The sequence below is a fragment of the Macaca thibetana genome, chromosome 3, assembly GCF_024542745.1.
Source record: "Macaca thibetana thibetana isolate TM-01 chromosome 3, ASM2454274v1, whole genome shotgun sequence".
NCBI classification, from domain to species: Eukaryota; Metazoa; Chordata; class Mammalia; order Primates; family Cercopithecidae; genus Macaca; species Macaca thibetana.
In genome coordinates, this window is record NC_065580.1 from 55784717 (window position 1) to 55801614 (window position 16898).

Consider the following 16898-nt stretch of genomic DNA (forward strand, 5'->3'; position numbering starts at 1 on the left):
TGTGACAACCCTCCTGAACTGGAGTTGGAGGAAAGGAGCCAAGAAGCCATCGTTTATTCTAATATTAATGGCTGCTATAAATATAGTAATTATAATATATACATTACTACAGTAACAATTATCTAATGACTGCCATAAACAGTTACATATAATCATTCAGGTTGCTTGTTTCTCTGTCCAATGGTTTGGGAATACTTTGCCTGCTATTTTTGTTTTATATTACGTTTTGATTAAAACAGTGCTTGAGGCCGGGTGTGGTGGCTCACACCTGTAATACCAGCATTTTGGGAGGCCAAGGCAGGTAGATTGCCTGAGCCTAGGAGTTCAAGACCAGCCTAGGCAACATGGCAAAACCCCGTCTACTAAAAATACAAAAATTAGCCAGACATGGTGGTGCATGCCTGTAATCCCAGCTACTCGGGAGGCTGAGGTGGGAGGGTGTCTTGAGTCTGGGAGGCAGAAGTTGCAGTGAGCCAACATCATGCCACTACACTCCAGCCTGGGCAAAGGAATGAGAACTTGTTTCCAAAAAAAAGAAAGAAAAAGAATTTTTAAAAAAGGAGCCAGGCATGGTGGCTCACACCTGTAATCCCGGCACTTTGGGAGGCTGAGGCGGGTGGATCACCTGAGGTCAGAAGATCTAGACCATCCTGGCTAATATGGTGAAACCCCGTCTCTACTAAAAATACAAACTATTAGCCTGGCTTGGTGGCACATGCCTTTAGTCCCAGCTACTTGGAAGACTGAGGCAGGAGAATCACTTGAACCTGGGAGGCGGAGGTTGCAGTGAGCCAAGATCACGTCACTGCCCTCCAGCCTGGGTGAGGAGTAAGACGCTGTCTCATAAAAAGGAAAAACAAAAAAAGTAAAACAGTGCTTGAGGCTGGGTGTGGTGGTCACGCCTATAATCCCAACACTTTGGGAGGCCAAGGTAGGAGGAGTTCAAGACCAGCCTGAGCAACATAGTGAGAGCCCATCTTTATTTAAAAGAAAAAAAAAATTAATAATAGAAAAAGTGCTTGAAAATGAAATCTGCATAAAGATGCCAGTTTTCACCTGTAAGATTACCAAAAATCAAAAATAAATGACAACATGCTCCATAGGCATATGGTGGGAAAACGGGCTTTCTCAGACTTTACTGATGGTAGCACAAAATGCAACAGCCCCTATGGAGGGCAGACTGATATTAGCTTTCAAAATTATAAGTGCATTTACCTTTCGACACAGAAAATCCAGCAACATGCTGCATATGTTCAAAGTGACACATGTATGTTGTTGATCATCACAGCATTGTTATAAAACAAAAGAAAAAACTCAAGTACCAAACAAAAGGGACTAGTTAAATAAACTGTGTACATCTATACAATAGAATATGATGTAGTGATAAAAAATTAAGCAAAAAGGGTTCAGAATTAGATATATATGTTATATTTATAACATTAATATATGTATTTTTATTTCTCACTTTTCTTATCCCCAAAACAGCTTTTTATATATGTGTGTGTATATATGTGTGTGTATGTATGTGTATATTTATATATGTTTATATTTATATGTGTGTATGTGTATATATATATATTTCCCATTTTTCTTATCCCCAAATATATAAAATATGCTGTTTTGGGGATAAGAAAAGTGGGAAATAATAATACGCATTTATTTATATTTACATAGAGAAATCCTGGAAGAACACACAAGAAAGTAGTTTCCTGGGATTGCGGGTATGATGGGTGGAGACAGGAATTGGAGTGAAACTTTTCCTATAGCATTTTAATATTTAAACTATATGTGCTTGAACCCAGGAGGTGGAGGTTGCAGTGAGCTGAGATTACGCCACTGCACTCCAGCCTGGGTGACAGAGTGAGACTCAGTAACAAAAAAAAAGCACTATATGGAAGTGTTACCTTTTTTTTAATTGTTGAAGACTGATACCCAGAGTGTGGACTAATTTTCTTTTCTTCTTTTAATAGCACAAGTTGTGAATGACCTCACTCGGAATAGATTTTTTGAAAATCCTGCCCTATGGGAGCTGCTGTTCCACAGCATTCATGATGCGGTTTTAGGCAGCCAACGTAGAGAGGCACTTGCTGAACAGGAAGCCTCGGCTGCCCCTCCCCAGGAGGACTTGGAGCCCAATGCCACTCCTGCCACTCCTGAGGCATAGATGAGGACCTCACCCTAGGATGGGGTTATAAGCCTCTCGTGAAGTTCATAATTTACACGTTTTAAATACTAGACACTAGATTTTTTTTTTTCCTAAGGGTAAATACTAGTAGTCGAGGCTTGATTTGGAGGGTGAATGACGCCTAGCAAGATGTATCGTACTTGTGTTTTTTTAATTGAATATTTCAAAGATAAATTGGCCTGTTGCCTGCATTTATTATGGAGAGGCATTTCTGCTACATTTTAGTATTATCTTTGTAAGCTAAGCACTGAAAAATTTATTTCAGTTAAGTACTTTTAACCTATGAATAGGATATGCTGTCGCCAGATAATTAGTGGTTCTTTGTTTTTGTACTTGTTGGTCTACAGACTGTCTATAACTAGTTATGTAACAGAAGAAAGAAACTGCAATTTTCTAGAAGTTCTTGTTTTAAAATAACCTTTTATTTATTATAGAAGCAATATAAATGCATTGAGGACATTTTTGAAAAAATAGACAAGCAAAAATAAGAAGATAAAACATTGTATTTCCACCAGAGATTACCACTGTTAACATCTTAATGTCCTTCCAGATCTTTTTCCATGCATATACATTTACATTTTTAACCAAAGTAAGACCACATCTATAGTGTTTTATAACCGATTTTTCTTTAATCAACAATCTCCACTTTCTCATTCCAGCACATTTTTTTGCCTTAGACCATATTTAAATTTCCCCAGTTGTCCCCAAATTTGCAGTTGGTTTGTGCAAACTGATATTCATTCTATGACCTTACGTTGCAACTGGTCATGTCCTTTAAAGTCCCTTACGTCTATTTTAATCTAGCACGGTTCCTTTTTTATGACATTGACTTGTTAAAGAGACTGGGGCAGCTGTCCTGTAGAATCCTGTCTTGTGAATTTGCCTAGTTGCTTTTTCATGGTGTTGTTTAACTTATTTTTATATTGCCTTTACTACCTGCAATCTGAAAGTTATATCTAAAGCCTTTATAGATTCAAATTAGAGCATTTTGTGCTAGATTATATCATAGATAAGATACATGCTTCATATCGCATCACTTCAGAAAACACGTAATATCTAATTGATGTACCATTAACTAATCTAGTGATCTAAGCTAGATGAGTGGATCAGCATGAGTCTAATCCTCCAGTTAGATTTTCCCCTTTGTGACTACAGACTTATCTGTGTGGTATTCCTTTGGCATTGAATGAATGTCCAGTCCCCCACTAGCCATTTACCAGGAGTTTTAACATTGGGTGGTAATTCTTTGCTAAATCATTAACTTTATTAAGGTTTGTGAGTAGGTTGTCTAGTTCTTTCATTTCTTCTGCATTTATTAGTTGATTGTTCTATGTGAACTATAACTTTCCCTTCTCCACTTGAGCTGTTGGTCATCCTTACCCACCTATAGTTCTACTAGCAGGGCAGATTGAATGCTTTATTATTTTCATTTAATTATGAACTTCAAAGTAAATAACTGGTTTATTAGATGGTGACAAATTAGTGGGGTTTTTTTAGAGTTCCCTTTTCTGGTGTGATGGTGGTCTTGTGAATTTTGAAAGTTTTAATGGGTTTCAATCCATTATGTTCTTTTTGATGCTCAAAGTGTCATGACTGTGGCCAGTATAAGTCCTTAAAAGCTTTGTTATTGTTGCTACACATGAAGTAGCATTAAAGACCATGTTTTTAAGAAAACTAACCCCCAGGTGTAACTTAAATCTTCCTTAGAAGTTCATAACAACTATTAGTTCATTACACATCAAACTCAATGTTCAGCCTAGGAATAAGCATAATGCTCATCATACTCATTCCACAGAAACATGGAATGTCAAAGGTTGGAGGAGGATACCTTTAAACCAATTTGTCACTTTCAGTTGTTTGTAACTATCAGCTCACTATAAATCAAAGCATAGGTATTAGCCAACCTGTCTAAAGCCTCCTCTGCTAAGAGTTCCTGCTGATAGTGAGTTTGTTTTTTCTTTAATATGTTGTCTTATTGACATCTTGTTATAGTTTTCATGAATAAGATACTGCCAGGAGAAAGTAGTCAGATCCCAGTGGAATTGTTAGCATGGCCTACTTGCAACCAAACCCTGTGTATGTGTTCATGTTAACTCCTATCAGGTTTCTCACTGTCTTTACTAATTTAATTCAAAATAAACTCCTCCTTTTAATCAAAACTTTAGCTAATTCTAGAGTGGAATTTAGATTTGCTTAGTTATTTCCTTTGCAATCATCACATGAGATCAGATACATCTGCATTCTGATACAGACTGCCTTCTGAAAGAGCATGTAGTTGTAGAACTTCAGCTTACACTAGAAACTTTTGTAAAAGAGCCCATATCATTTCAGCCATTTAAGTAGAATTTAAGGATTTTAAACTATGTTAAAATACTTTGGCCGGGCGCAGTGGCTCACACCTGTAATCCCAATACTTTGGGAGGTCGAGGCGGGCAGATCACGAGGTCAGGAGTTTGAGACCAGCCTGGCCATCATGGTGAAACCCTGTCTCTATTAAAAAATACAAAAGTGAGCTAGGCATGGTGGTGCACACCTGTAGTCCCAGCTACTCGGGAGGCTGAGGCAGGAGAATGGCTTGAACCTGGGAGGCGGAGGTTGCAGTGAGCTGAGATCAGCAGAAAATGAGTCTGCTGTCTTGTGTAGATGAAGAAAAGAGGGTAGCAAACCCAGCCTGGGTGTCAGAGCCAGGCTCCGTCTCAAAAAAAAAAAAAAAAAAAAAAAAAAATTCATTGCACATTCTTTAGCACCAGCAGATACCGTGCTTGATAGATTGAAAGTAGTGTACAGGCTGGGCATGGTGGCTCACACCTGTAATCCAGCACTTTGGGAGGCCGAGGCGGACGGATCATGAGGTCAGGAGATCGAGACCATCCTGACTAACACGGTGAAACCCTGTCTCTACTAAAAATACAAAAAAATTAGCCGGGTGTGGTGGCGGGTGCCTGTAGTCCCAGCTACTCGAGAGACTGAGGCGGGAGAATGGCATGAACCCAGGAGGTGGAGCTTGCAGTGAGCAGAGATCGTGCCACTGCACTCCAGCCTGGGCAACAAGAGCGAGACTCCATCTAAAAAAAAAAAAAAAAAAAAGAAAGTAGTGTACAAAAAAAGGTATTTGTCTGTTACACATTTGTATTTAGCTTTACTGTTAAACTTTTAAACTGTTTTGAATAGAATTGTTATGAATATTAAAAGCACCAAGTCTTAAGGAGGGAAATATATTTTTGTTTTATCATTTTGCTTAGCATCTGAGAACGAGTGCATTTCAAAATACATTTCATCTGTATGTAAATATGTCAGAATGTTTTACTTAGAATTATTTCATACAGTGAAAATTTCCTGACCTTTTTTGTCTTACAGGCTTATCTCTGCCTTTCAAGGAAATAATGTGTAAGCCCACCTGTTCTTTCTGGGCCTTAATAGCTGCTACTGTATCTTCTATGTTTTTCCACCCTGATTCAAATTCAGGTTCATATGGTCCTATCAAAATGGGTATAATCTACATAATCTAAGGACTAGCCTTATTTTATGGCAATATATGGGAAAGCACTGTTTTGAAGAAGGTCCCGTAAAGAAAAGTCCTTTGACCTTCTCAAACCCTGTGCGGTATGACAGTGGTTGATCTCTGTCTCATGAATCAATGGAATATGTTTGAAAACGTTTGTGAAACAGGGCCCAGGAAATTCCAATCTATGTCTTAGACACTGACTCTGTATAAGTATATGGCAGCCGATAATGGGATCCCAATTGCCAATCTCATCTGCAGTGGAACCCGAGAAACTGTTAAGGGTATGGATCCTCTTCAAGCCCTGGAATAGCTCATTTTGTAGTTCGCAGGAAACATCTAAAACATCCACTCCGTGTGGTTTGATCCTGTGTCCTTACCTGTTTAGCAGAGAAAGACAGTACCAGCCTCTGAGTGTACACTTTTTGAGAAAATGAGTCTGCTGTCTTGTGTAGATGAAGAAAAGAGGGTAGCAAACCCAGTGAATCTGTCCTGGGGTGGGTGGGTGTGTTTTTGTGTGTGTTGGGGGGTGGGGGTGTGCCCTTGTGTGGGGATGAGGGAGGGAAGAGTATGTGGTGGGGAAGGCTCTATTATGTCTGCCCCTTTAAAGATAGTAAATCAATTTAAATTCTAAAATCAAACAGAACTTCCTCGGTGTGAGCCTGTATGCTTTACTGAGTGCAAAAAATGCTATTGGTCCTTTTTAGTGCACCTCACCCTTCAGGAGTGCCTTTAGGATTCAGGATGTTTGGATTCTTTTTTTTTTTTTTTTTTTTTTTTTGAGACGGAGTCTCGCTGTGTCTCCCAGGCTGGAGTGCAGTGGCGTGATCTCGGCTCACTGCAAGCTCCGCCTCCCGGGTTCACGCCATTCTCCCGCCTCAGCCTCCCAAGTAGCTGGGACTACAGGCGCCCGCCACCACGCCCGGCTAGTTTTTTGTATTTTTAGTAGAGACGGGGTTTCACCATGTTAGCCAGGATAGTCTCGATCTCCTGACCTCGTGATCCACCCACCTCGGCCTCCCAAAGTGCTGGGATTACAGGCTTGAGCCACCGCGCCCGGCCAGGATGTTTGGATTCTTACTGTTCTGAATGCTCATAAAAGTTTGAGAACTGTGAAAGTATTATGGAATTCTTCAAACCAAAATGCAGGCAATGGTTGTGAAGCCCCTCCAATCCCAACAACACAATGGTAAAAGCTAGCCCCACACCAGGTAACGTGCCTGCTTAGTGACTTGGATTTTATCAAGTTTGAGCATCTTAAAACTCCACCTGGCCTTTGAGAAAGGTGTACCAGGCTTTTCATTGTACTGGTATATTGCATTTCACTTTACCTAACAGATAAACCTCAGAAGCATCATGAAAATTGAGTTTTTTAATAAACCTAATCACATTTTAATGTTGTTTTTAAACGGGATTCTACAATATGTATTTCTAAGGTCATAAATCCTTTGTATTCTAACTTAGCACCCTGACACATATATATATGTGTGTGTGCATCTACACACATGTATATAGACACATCTATTTTAGGTGGAAGAAGTTATTGGTAAATGTCTGTTTCATCTTTTTAAGTAGGGTACAAACATGCTGACCTAGACAATGTTGATGCTACCTGCATAAATATGCCTTGACAGAAACACCCAAATTTTTCAAATAGTTGATTTTATATTTGATGTGTAGCCAATTAGATTTTCCTTATGGACCTAAATTAATTATCACAATAGTCACTCTGTATCGTTAGAACAGAGTATGCTCAATACTATCTAATTTGAGTTGTCTTTAATTGGTATATATGAGCATGTGGCCATGACAAAGTGGAAAGACTTGAGAGTGTGTTCTAAATGCATACATTTATTTAATCAAAACATTCAAAAACATACATCTTCAGTCATTTTCTTGAGTATATTTTATTGTAAGCATAACCTGAAAATAGTTTGGTCTATTTAATTCCTCAAGAAAGACTAGAGCAGGGTTTAAAAAGATGAATTTTTCTGATCAAGTTCATAAAAATGAAAAATCAAGAATGTTGGTTGGATTTTATAAAGGGCTTTAATTTCTTGAAAACTTTCATAATTTTCCATATTTCAGTGCAACACAGCATTTTCTAGGTTGTCAACTTTTTCTATTGTAAATTTAAAATGTGTCCAACTTTATTTTGCAACTTATTTATGAATATCGAACTTCAATAAAAATATTCATTATTGTGCTCTGGTCTTGGCATTGGGGGAAGGGGTAATTGTGGTAGAAGATAGGATTTGGTGGTGGTTACACAGGAGATAATTTTAAAAAGATCTGTTGAGGATTCTAATATAACCTTTATTTTTAAAATACCTAACTGTAGACCAGAAGCCTAACAGACATTTTACCAAAATTTTAAACTAATTTGTAAAATGAAAGTAATCACTTTTCTGTATGAAGCCAATTCCGGATTTTCTAAATTAGATCATATGTACACACATCTTTTTTTTTTTTTTGTCTTTTTTACTACTCTTTCACCTCTGGCTGAACATTTTTCTTTCTGCTTTATTGTATTACTTTACTGCTCATTAAAATCACTAATTCTTCCTGATTAATTTGAAATCAAATTGCAATGCAAAACATATACATCCAATGTTTCTCTTACTTTAAAAAAGATTTGGCCAAAGCTTTTATTATTCAACATGGTGGTGGGAAACTATCATAATGCATGTGGTCAGAAGCCTAAGTGAGCTACTTTGATGCGGGACAGAAGAGGGTAATAGGAGCATAGGTAATGGAGCCGACAAACTTGGACCAGAAACCCAGCTTTGCCACTACAAGTAAGTAGGAAAGTTTATGAATCCATTAGATGAAGATCCATTTGATAATCTTCCTCAATGGACAGATGGGAGGATACAATGAGAATTTCTATGTAGAGCACCCAGCCAGCATATGCCCAGGATATAAGCCATCTAAGCAAGCACTCTGTTTGCTGTGAAACCCTTAAATGGGAGTGGGTCAAAAAAACAGTCAAAATATATTCTAACAAGCTTTTCTGTCTAATAACATTAGAGATCACCTTTTATTATAAGAAGAGATATGGAAACATACAATTTTGAAGCCATTTATTTGTTTATGAAGTGGTTATTAACAAGTCTATGTAAGGTTAGGATTCCAATCTAAAGTTTTCACCTGAAAGCCTTCAGGGTTCAGTTGTATGTCATGTAACGAGGAGTAGCACTGAATTTGGCATAAGACTTAATGACCTTATTTACAGCTTCCAAGAAATCCTTCTCGGTAGCGATTTTTCGCCGTGCTCTGATGGCAAACATACCAGCTTCTGTGCAGACGCTTCTAATCTCAGCACCTTTCAAACAAAAAGAAAATAAACAGGCTTAATTAAAGCAGCCTGAACAGACAGACCAGCAAATATAAGCAAGAACTTTCTACTTACCAGTGCTATTTGGACACAGTCGTGCTAACAATTCAAATCTGATATCTCTTTCAACACTCATCGAACGAGCGTGAATCTTAAATATGTGGGTCCGACCCTAAAAATGAGAGAATTGACAAATATGAAAATGCAAAAAACATCACAGGAAGAAAAAACTTCAAAAATCCCTTTCCTAAAATGAAATGATTTTCTTACCTCTAGATCGGGCAGGCTAAATTCAATTTTTCTATCCAATCTCCCTGGCCTCATCAGTGCTGGATCCAAAGTATCAGGTCTGTTAGTGGCCATCAGCACTTTAATATTGCCTCGAGGATCAAAACCATCAAGCTGATTGATCAGTTCCAACATTGTTCTCTGCACTTCATTGTCACCTCCAGCACCATCATCAAACCGAGCCCCTGAGAAGACAAAAGATAAGCTCTTCAAGTCCACTCAGAGTAGCACTATGCATGACCTGAAAGTACCATAAATCTCAGCTCAAATTATGCCCTCCGGAATAAGTGCATATCCCACTTTGAAGCAAATCCTGTAAGAACAGCCTGCGTTATACAAAACTAATTAGAAAGTGAACCTTTGCTTTCAAAAGTATTCATCACAGATTTACTTAACATTTTTTAAACTGCCTATGGGGCAGTTTTATGTTTTCAAAGTCTACCACATTTATTACTTAATTTGAACCTCTCAAAACCTCATGAAGTACACAAGGCAAGAATTATTCCCTTTATAAGATAAGAAAACTGAGGCTAAGAGATTAGTCAAAATAACTTGTCCTCAGGAGTTCGAGACCAGCCTGGCCAACATGGTGAAACTACGTCTCTACTAAAAATACAAAAATTAGCCAGGCATGGTGGCAGGTATCTGTAATCCCAGCTACTCAGGAGGCTGAGACATGAGAATGGCTTGAACCAGGAGGCAGAGGTTGCCGTGAACCAAGGTTGCGCCACTGAACTCCAGCCTGACCGACAGAGTGAGACTGTGTCTTTTAAAAAAAAAAAAAAAAAAAAACCTGTCTAGATTTCATGGCTAATACTGTATTTCCTGTGCACTAAGAAAAACCACCACCAATTAAATTATGCCCCAGTGCTTTCTTATGACATTAGATGATACTTCTCAATTTAGGAGTTGTTTAAAGTGTGGAAATAGGTGTTGTATGAATGAAATCACATATAGGTTGAGCATCCCATATTTGCAAATATGCAAAATCCAAAATGCTTCAAAATTTGAAACTCTTGAGCCCCAACATGATGTTCAAAGGCAATACTCATTGGAGCATTTTAGATTTCAGGTTTTCATATTTGGGATACTCAATCAGTATAATGCAAGTACTCCAAAAGCCAAAAGCCAAAATACCTGAATTCTCAAACATTTCAGCTAAAGGATATTCAACCCATTGCACAAAAATAAAGGCTCTGAAAAATGGCAATGGTATATAATGTTTCTTCTTCCCTTTACAGTTTAGCAGTACTACTTATTAGATCTGTGGCGCCAGTGTTTCAGAGCTCATAGAAGAGTTACTGTTAAAATTCTGTATAAGAATTAACATATCACTTTAGAGTTTTCATGAAACCGAATCCTAAAGCAGTTCTCTTAACATATCATTCTCACCTCCAATAGCATCAATTTCATCAAAGAAGATAAGGCAGGCTTTTTTTGTTCTGGCCATTTCAAAGAGTTCACGAACCATTCGAGCCCCCTAACAAGAAAAATGATTTATTAATTCAAAATTGATTTTAAAATATTTTAAAGTAAATATAAAGTTACGCTTCAAACTTTTCAATATTTATTTTTAACAGTATTCTCACTCATTATTACCTAAACTTTTTTTATTTTTTTGTTTTTTTTGAGATGGAGTCTTCCTCTGTCGCCCAGGCTGGAGTGCAGTGGTGCGATCTCAGCTCACTGCATCCTCTGCCTGGGTTCAAGTGATTCTCCTACCTCAGCCTCCCGGGTAGCTGGGATTACAGGCATGTGCTACCAAGCCCAGATAATTTTTGTATTTTTAGTAGAGATGGGGTTTCAGCATCTTGGCCAGGCTGGTCTTGAACTCCTGACCTCATGGTCTACCCGTCTCAGCCTCCCAAAGTGCTGGGATTACAGGTGTGAGCCACCACGCCCAGCTGTTTTTATTTTATTTTATTGTTTATTTTTTGAGACAGAGTTTCGCTCTTGTTGCCCAGGCTGGTGTGCAATGGCACAATCTTGGCTCACTGCAACCTTCGCCTTCTGGGTTCAAGCGATTCTCGTGCCTCAGCCTCCCGAGGAGCTGGGATTACAGGCATGTGCCACCACACTCAGCTTTTTCTATTTTTAGTGGAGATGGGGTTTCTCCATGTTGGTCAGGCTGGTTTTGAAATCCTGACCTTAGGTGATCTGCCCGCCTCTGCCTCCCAAAGTGCTGGGATTACAGGTGTAAGCCACCGCAGCCAGTCTACCTAAACTTTTTTTAAAAAGACTGAAGTTTGCTCCCCAGTCCACCAAATTAATCTTGCTAGCCTTAAAATATTAAGTCATTTGCATGATTCTGTATCTATTAAATAGCAATAGGTTTCGGATCTGATGAGGTCAAATTAATAGTTAAATAAAGGAACCATTCTAATCAGTAAAACTTGAGTAAATAAAAGCATCTGATCTATCACTTGGAATTCCTGATCATTGAATTTGACTTGTAAGTTTTAATTAGGGAATAAAAGGATACTTCAACTCATGCAGCTCCGTATCTAATTCTTACTGTAAATATACAAATCATCAACAGGTTTCAGATACAATACGTATAGCCCTAGACTTATTCTCTAAATATATATATGTATATGGATGTCTACAAACATACAGACAACCTATGCTCTCACTTTCTCATTAGGACTGAAAACACTGCCCCTGAAGTAAAAGTATACTTTTGAATTCACTTACCAGGCATTTCCATAGAAAAGCCACATCTGTAGAAAATGTCATCCTTCTGAGGAGGGGGCATACTGGTTAAAATTTTAAGTGGTTGTCTATTTCCAAATGACCACAAAGGCAGCTTCTAAACTACTAATTACAATCAAGAAGTTTCAGGTCTCAGGCCGGGTGTGGTGGCTCATGCCTATACTCCCAGCACTCTGGGAGGCCAACGCAGATGGATCGCTTGAGCCCTGGGCCGCATGGCAAAACCCCATTCTACAAAAAATAGAAAAATGAGCTGGGCGTGGTGGCATGTAGCCATGGTCTCAACTACCTGAGAGGCTGAGATGGGAGGATCGCCTAAGCCCAGAGAGGTAGAGGCTGCAGTGAGCTGAGATCACAACACTGCACTCCAGCCTGAGCAACACAATGAGACTGTCTCAAAAAAAGAAAACAGAAATTTCAGGTCTGGATCCCTCGATGCAGAAGTGCCATTTTTAATTTCATTCATACTGTAAAATCTTTCACAGGGCTATATATTCTTTGACTATGATAAATTGACTTTACCTCACCGACGTATTTCTGTACAAGCTCAGATCCAATAACTCGAATGAAGCACGCATCAGTCCGATTAGCAACCGCCCGCGCACAGAGTGTCTTGCCTGTACCGGGTGGACCAAAGAGCAGCACGCCCTTGGGAGGCTCAATGCCAAGGTTTACAAACCTCTCTGGCTGTGATAGAGACACAATTTTCACACTTACCACTTCTGTATAACAAAAATCAGACTACTTCTACATCAACAAAGTGCTTTTATGTTTAGTCTTTTATCCTGAAAACCATACTTTAATATTTAAATCAAAATTATTAAGTCCACAATCTACATACTTGGACTAAGTAAGAAATTTTACTTATTCTAAGACATAAGTTCTAAACTGGACTCATATCAATACATAAGACTGAATGGCTTTTAAAAAGCGCTTCTATTATCCAGTCTTAAAATATTTTCCTAATTTTAAAAAATTATGGTGTTTAAGGAACACAATTATCTGGTATTCAATATCCTAGTTTTCCATTATCCTCCCAAGTTTAACCTGCTTCAACTTAAGCCCCTTTCTTCTCGATGTCTTTTGAAGAACCAGTTTCTTCTATAATAGCCTGTAACATATTTAACATATTGCTAAAGGTTACACTGAGCCTCCTCTGTCACTGTAAACAGCAGATCTTTCTTTTTTAAATATACTTGACCATTCAATCCTTTTTGCTTGCTCTCCCCTAGAACTTACCAACTCTCCACACCTCCTCTCTCCACCCTCTCAAAAAAATTCTCATTAGGGAAAATAGTAAAAGCCATCTAATATACAAGCAATTTTAGTGCTCAATACACAAAAATTTATACAAAGAAATTTAAATACAACACTCAGCTACTTACATGAAGTAATGGGGTTTCAACTACTTCTCGCAATTTCTCAATCTGTTCCTTACAGCCACCAACATCACTGTATGTGACATCAGGTTTCTCTTCCACCTAAGAGAGGGACAGAAATGTACAACATACAGTCACAGGCCTTTTGGATACTGTCCAAATTCAGTAGAATAGACCTAATACCTTAAAAGAAAAATCAAACTCACAAGTGAGAATCTTAATAAAAATTGAATACATTGCCCAGTGCCCTGGTACTACTTGCTGTATTACTTATTATGACACTAATGAATGAAAGACAAACCAGTAAAATAAAGACAGGTGAGAGTCTGTCTCAAAGAAAACAAAAAATACTGCCAGGCTCAGTGGCTCACGCCTAGAATCCCAACACTTTGGGAGGCTGAGGCAGGCCGAAAACTTGAGGTCATGAGTTCGAAACCAGTCTGGCCAACGTGGTGAAACACCGTCTCTACTAAAAAGACAAAAATTAGCCAGGCATGGTGGTGGGCGCCTGTAATCCCAGCTACTCGGGAGGCTGAGGCAGGAGAATCGCTTCAACCCAGGAGGCAGAGGCTGCAGTGGGCCAAGATCACATGACTGTACTCCAGCCTAGATGACAAGAGTGAAACGCCATCTCAAAAAACAACAACAACAAAAAAAACACATAGCCTTCCTTTTCCCTCCCATAGTTTCTTACCTGCATCATGGTAACTGTTGGGTCAATCTTAGGAGGCAATGGAATGTGAATTTGATATTTATTTCTGTCCACACTAAGGAAGTAAAAAAGACAGTCACTAATACATTCTTTAAGCTTTCAAAGTGATTTTATGTTTAGTCTTTTATCCCCAAAGCCATATTTAAGAAAACAAGAGAGAGACAGAATCCCTAAGGTTATATAAAGAGAAATAAAGAGAGCATGAAACCTGAGGATACTAAATTATATGTCTAATGTGGCAAACAAGAATTACAGAGAAATACAAAAATAGCCTGTGGAGTGCGCACATAGGTAGAGTTAAAAGTAAGGTAAAGAATGCTTTGGCTTAGCCAGGTGTGGTGGGATGCACCTGTAGTCCCAGCTACTGGGTAGGTTGAGGCTGGAGCATCACTTGAGCCCAGGAGGTCAAGGCTAAAAAAGAACGCTTTGTCCTAACAGCAACCAAACCCTTGAGGAGGGAGGGGAGATTTTTTTTTAATTTACTGAGTGAATTGTTATGGATTCTATAGACATTAACACACTTGGCATCATAACTATCCTAAAGCAAGTAGTCCCCCAACCTATACCATGTTACCGTAAATAGACTGGTAACCTCAACTCTGAAATTTGAAGCCATTCATAATAAACAACAGTAGGAGTAGGGGAGTCAGGGAAGCTGATGGGATGTTAGAAAGCAGATGCAGAAGAAAGAATTTTCAACTATAGTACATTACTAGATCATCCCTTGGTATTCCAAGGAACTCAGTTCATTTATTCACCACAAAGCCAAGGATGTGAACGTGAGACAGCATCCTTAGTGAAAGAAAAGTATTTATTGTAAATAGAAATCTTACCCCACTCTCATCCCTTCTTCAATGTCAGTAGGTGCCACTTGATCACTAAGGTCCACCACAAACTTGGCAAACTGCTTTACGTTGATAATGTATTTTGGGTCCTCCGAATCAGCATTGATTATCTTTGTACACCTAACACAGCAAAAAGCTTGATTAGAATAAGGAACCTAAGCCACTAATAATTAATTCAACCAACTAGATTCTATCCTGAGTGTGCAAAATATAGGTATAAACTGGAACTACAGAAACTGGGACATTGTTAAAGATCCTTTTCTGTACTCAACTCTGAAGGTCCATTCGACTTTAGCCAAGCCATAAAATTTTCAAATACATTCTCCTGGAAAATTAAACCCAAATATCTCATCATTAAGAAGTTATCTGATTTCTTGATTTCCATAATTTATATTCCTTTATTATTAGTGATGCTCCTGTATATCTTAAGTTGCTCTCGTTTTCATTTTCCCTATAAAAAGATGGTCTTGTCTTACACCAAATTCAGTAATAAATGGGTTTTCATTCTTTTCCTGAGTTTATACTTTAAATCCGTTTTCTTTTTATTTTCTTTCCCTCTCTCTCTTTTTTTTTCTTTTGAGATGGAGTTTCACTCTTGTTGCCCAGGCTGGAGTACAATGGCGTGATCTTGGCTCACTGCACCCTCCGCCTCCTGGGTTCAAGCAATTCTCCTGCCTCAGCCTCCTGAGTAGCTGGGATTACAGGCAACTGCCACCATGCCTGGCTAATTTTTTTTTAAATTTTTAGTACAGACGGGGTTTCACCATGTTAGCCAGGATGGTCTTGATCTCCTGACCTCGTGATCCGCCCGCCTCGGCCTCCCAAAGTGCTTTTTCGAGACAGAATTTCACTCTTGTTGCCCAGGCTGGAGCGCGATGGCGTGATCTTGGCTCACTGCAACCTCCGCCTCCTTGGTTCAAGCAATTCTCCTGCCTCAGCCTCCCGAGTAGCTGGGATTACAGGCATGCACCACCATGCCTGGCTAATTTTTTTTTTTTTTTTTTTTTTTAGTAGAGATGGGGTTCCTCTCGAACTCCCAAGGTCAGGCTGGTCTCAAACTCCCAACCTCAGGTGATCTGCCCACTTCAGCCTCCCAAAGTGCTGGGATTACAGGCGTGAGCCACTGTATCCGGGCTTTAAATCCATTTTTATTGTTTTTGCTACTTTTTTTTCTTTTTTTAACTGAGGCAGTAGAAGCTTTTTTTTTTTTTTTTTTGAGACAGAGTCTTGCTCTGTAGCCTAGGCTGGAGTGCAGTGGCATGATCTCAGCTCACTGCACCCTCAGCCTCCCAGGTTCAAGCAGTTCTCCTGCCTCAGCCTCCCAAGTAGCTGGGATTACAGGAACGCACCAGCACGCCCGGCTAATTGTTTTGTATTTTTAGTAGATATGGGGTTTCACCATGTTGGCCAGGCTGGTTTCAAATTCCTGACCTCAAGTGATCCACCTGCCTCGGCCTCCCAAAGTGCTGGGATTACAGGCATGAGCCACTGCACCCAGCCAGTAGAAGCTATTTTTAACTTAATTATATTCATTTCCATATGGCCTGGTAAAAATGAATTGATAATGCCACGTACATCACAGTATAAAAGTCAACTGCCTTTCCCCTTCTATAGTATCTATCTACTAAAGAAAAACAAAAACAAAAGCAAATCACATTAGAAAGCTGCTACATATGCAAGAATTACAGAGAAATACAAAAATAGCCTGTGGAGTGCACACGTAGGTAGAGTTAAAAGTAAGGTAAAGAATGCTTTGACTTAGCCAGGTGTGGTGGGATGCACCTGTAGTCCCAGCTACTGGGGAAGCTGAGGCTGGAGCATCACTTGAGCCCAGCAGGTCAAGGCTAAAAAAGAATGCTTTGTCCTGACAGCATAATTGTTTGAAGGACTCTGTTTTCTGTTACCAACCACGTTTGCTATGGAAGAAGAATTATGCCT

At 39.1% G+C, this 16898-nt stretch overlaps 2 protein-coding genes across 4 annotated transcripts in view; one reads left to right on the forward strand and one right to left on the reverse strand.

Annotated features, from left to right (window-relative positions):
- SLC26A5 (solute carrier family 26 member 5) overlaps positions 1–6276 on the forward strand; it is a 71703-nt gene extending 65427 nt beyond the window's left edge. For both annotated transcript variants that reach the window (XM_050782758.1, XM_050782759.1), the window contains exon 21: positions 1971–6276. In XM_050782758.1, the coding sequence (XP_050638715.1) occupies positions 1971–2164 (194 nt within the window). In that variant the 3' untranslated portion in view covers positions 2165–6276. The remainder of the gene's footprint in view (positions 1–1970) is intronic.
- A 2477-nt stretch (positions 6277–8753) lies between these two features.
- PSMC2 (proteasome 26S subunit, ATPase 2) overlaps positions 8754–16898 on the reverse strand; it is a 276950-nt gene continuing 268805 nt past the window's right edge. For both annotated transcript variants that reach the window (XM_050782773.1, XM_050782772.1), the window contains 8 exons: positions 14949–15080; positions 14098–14170; positions 13410–13505; positions 12547–12711; positions 10705–10792; positions 9295–9497; positions 9100–9196; positions 8754–9012 (listed from right to left, as the gene is read on the reverse strand). In XM_050782773.1, the coding sequence (XP_050638730.1) occupies positions 8855–9012; positions 9100–9196; positions 9295–9497; positions 10705–10792; positions 12547–12711; positions 13410–13505; positions 14098–14170; positions 14949–15080 (1012 nt within the window). In that variant the 3' untranslated portion in view covers positions 8754–8854. The remainder of the gene's footprint in view (positions 9013–9099; positions 9197–9294; positions 9498–10704; positions 10793–12546; positions 12712–13409; positions 13506–14097; positions 14171–14948; positions 15081–16898) is intronic.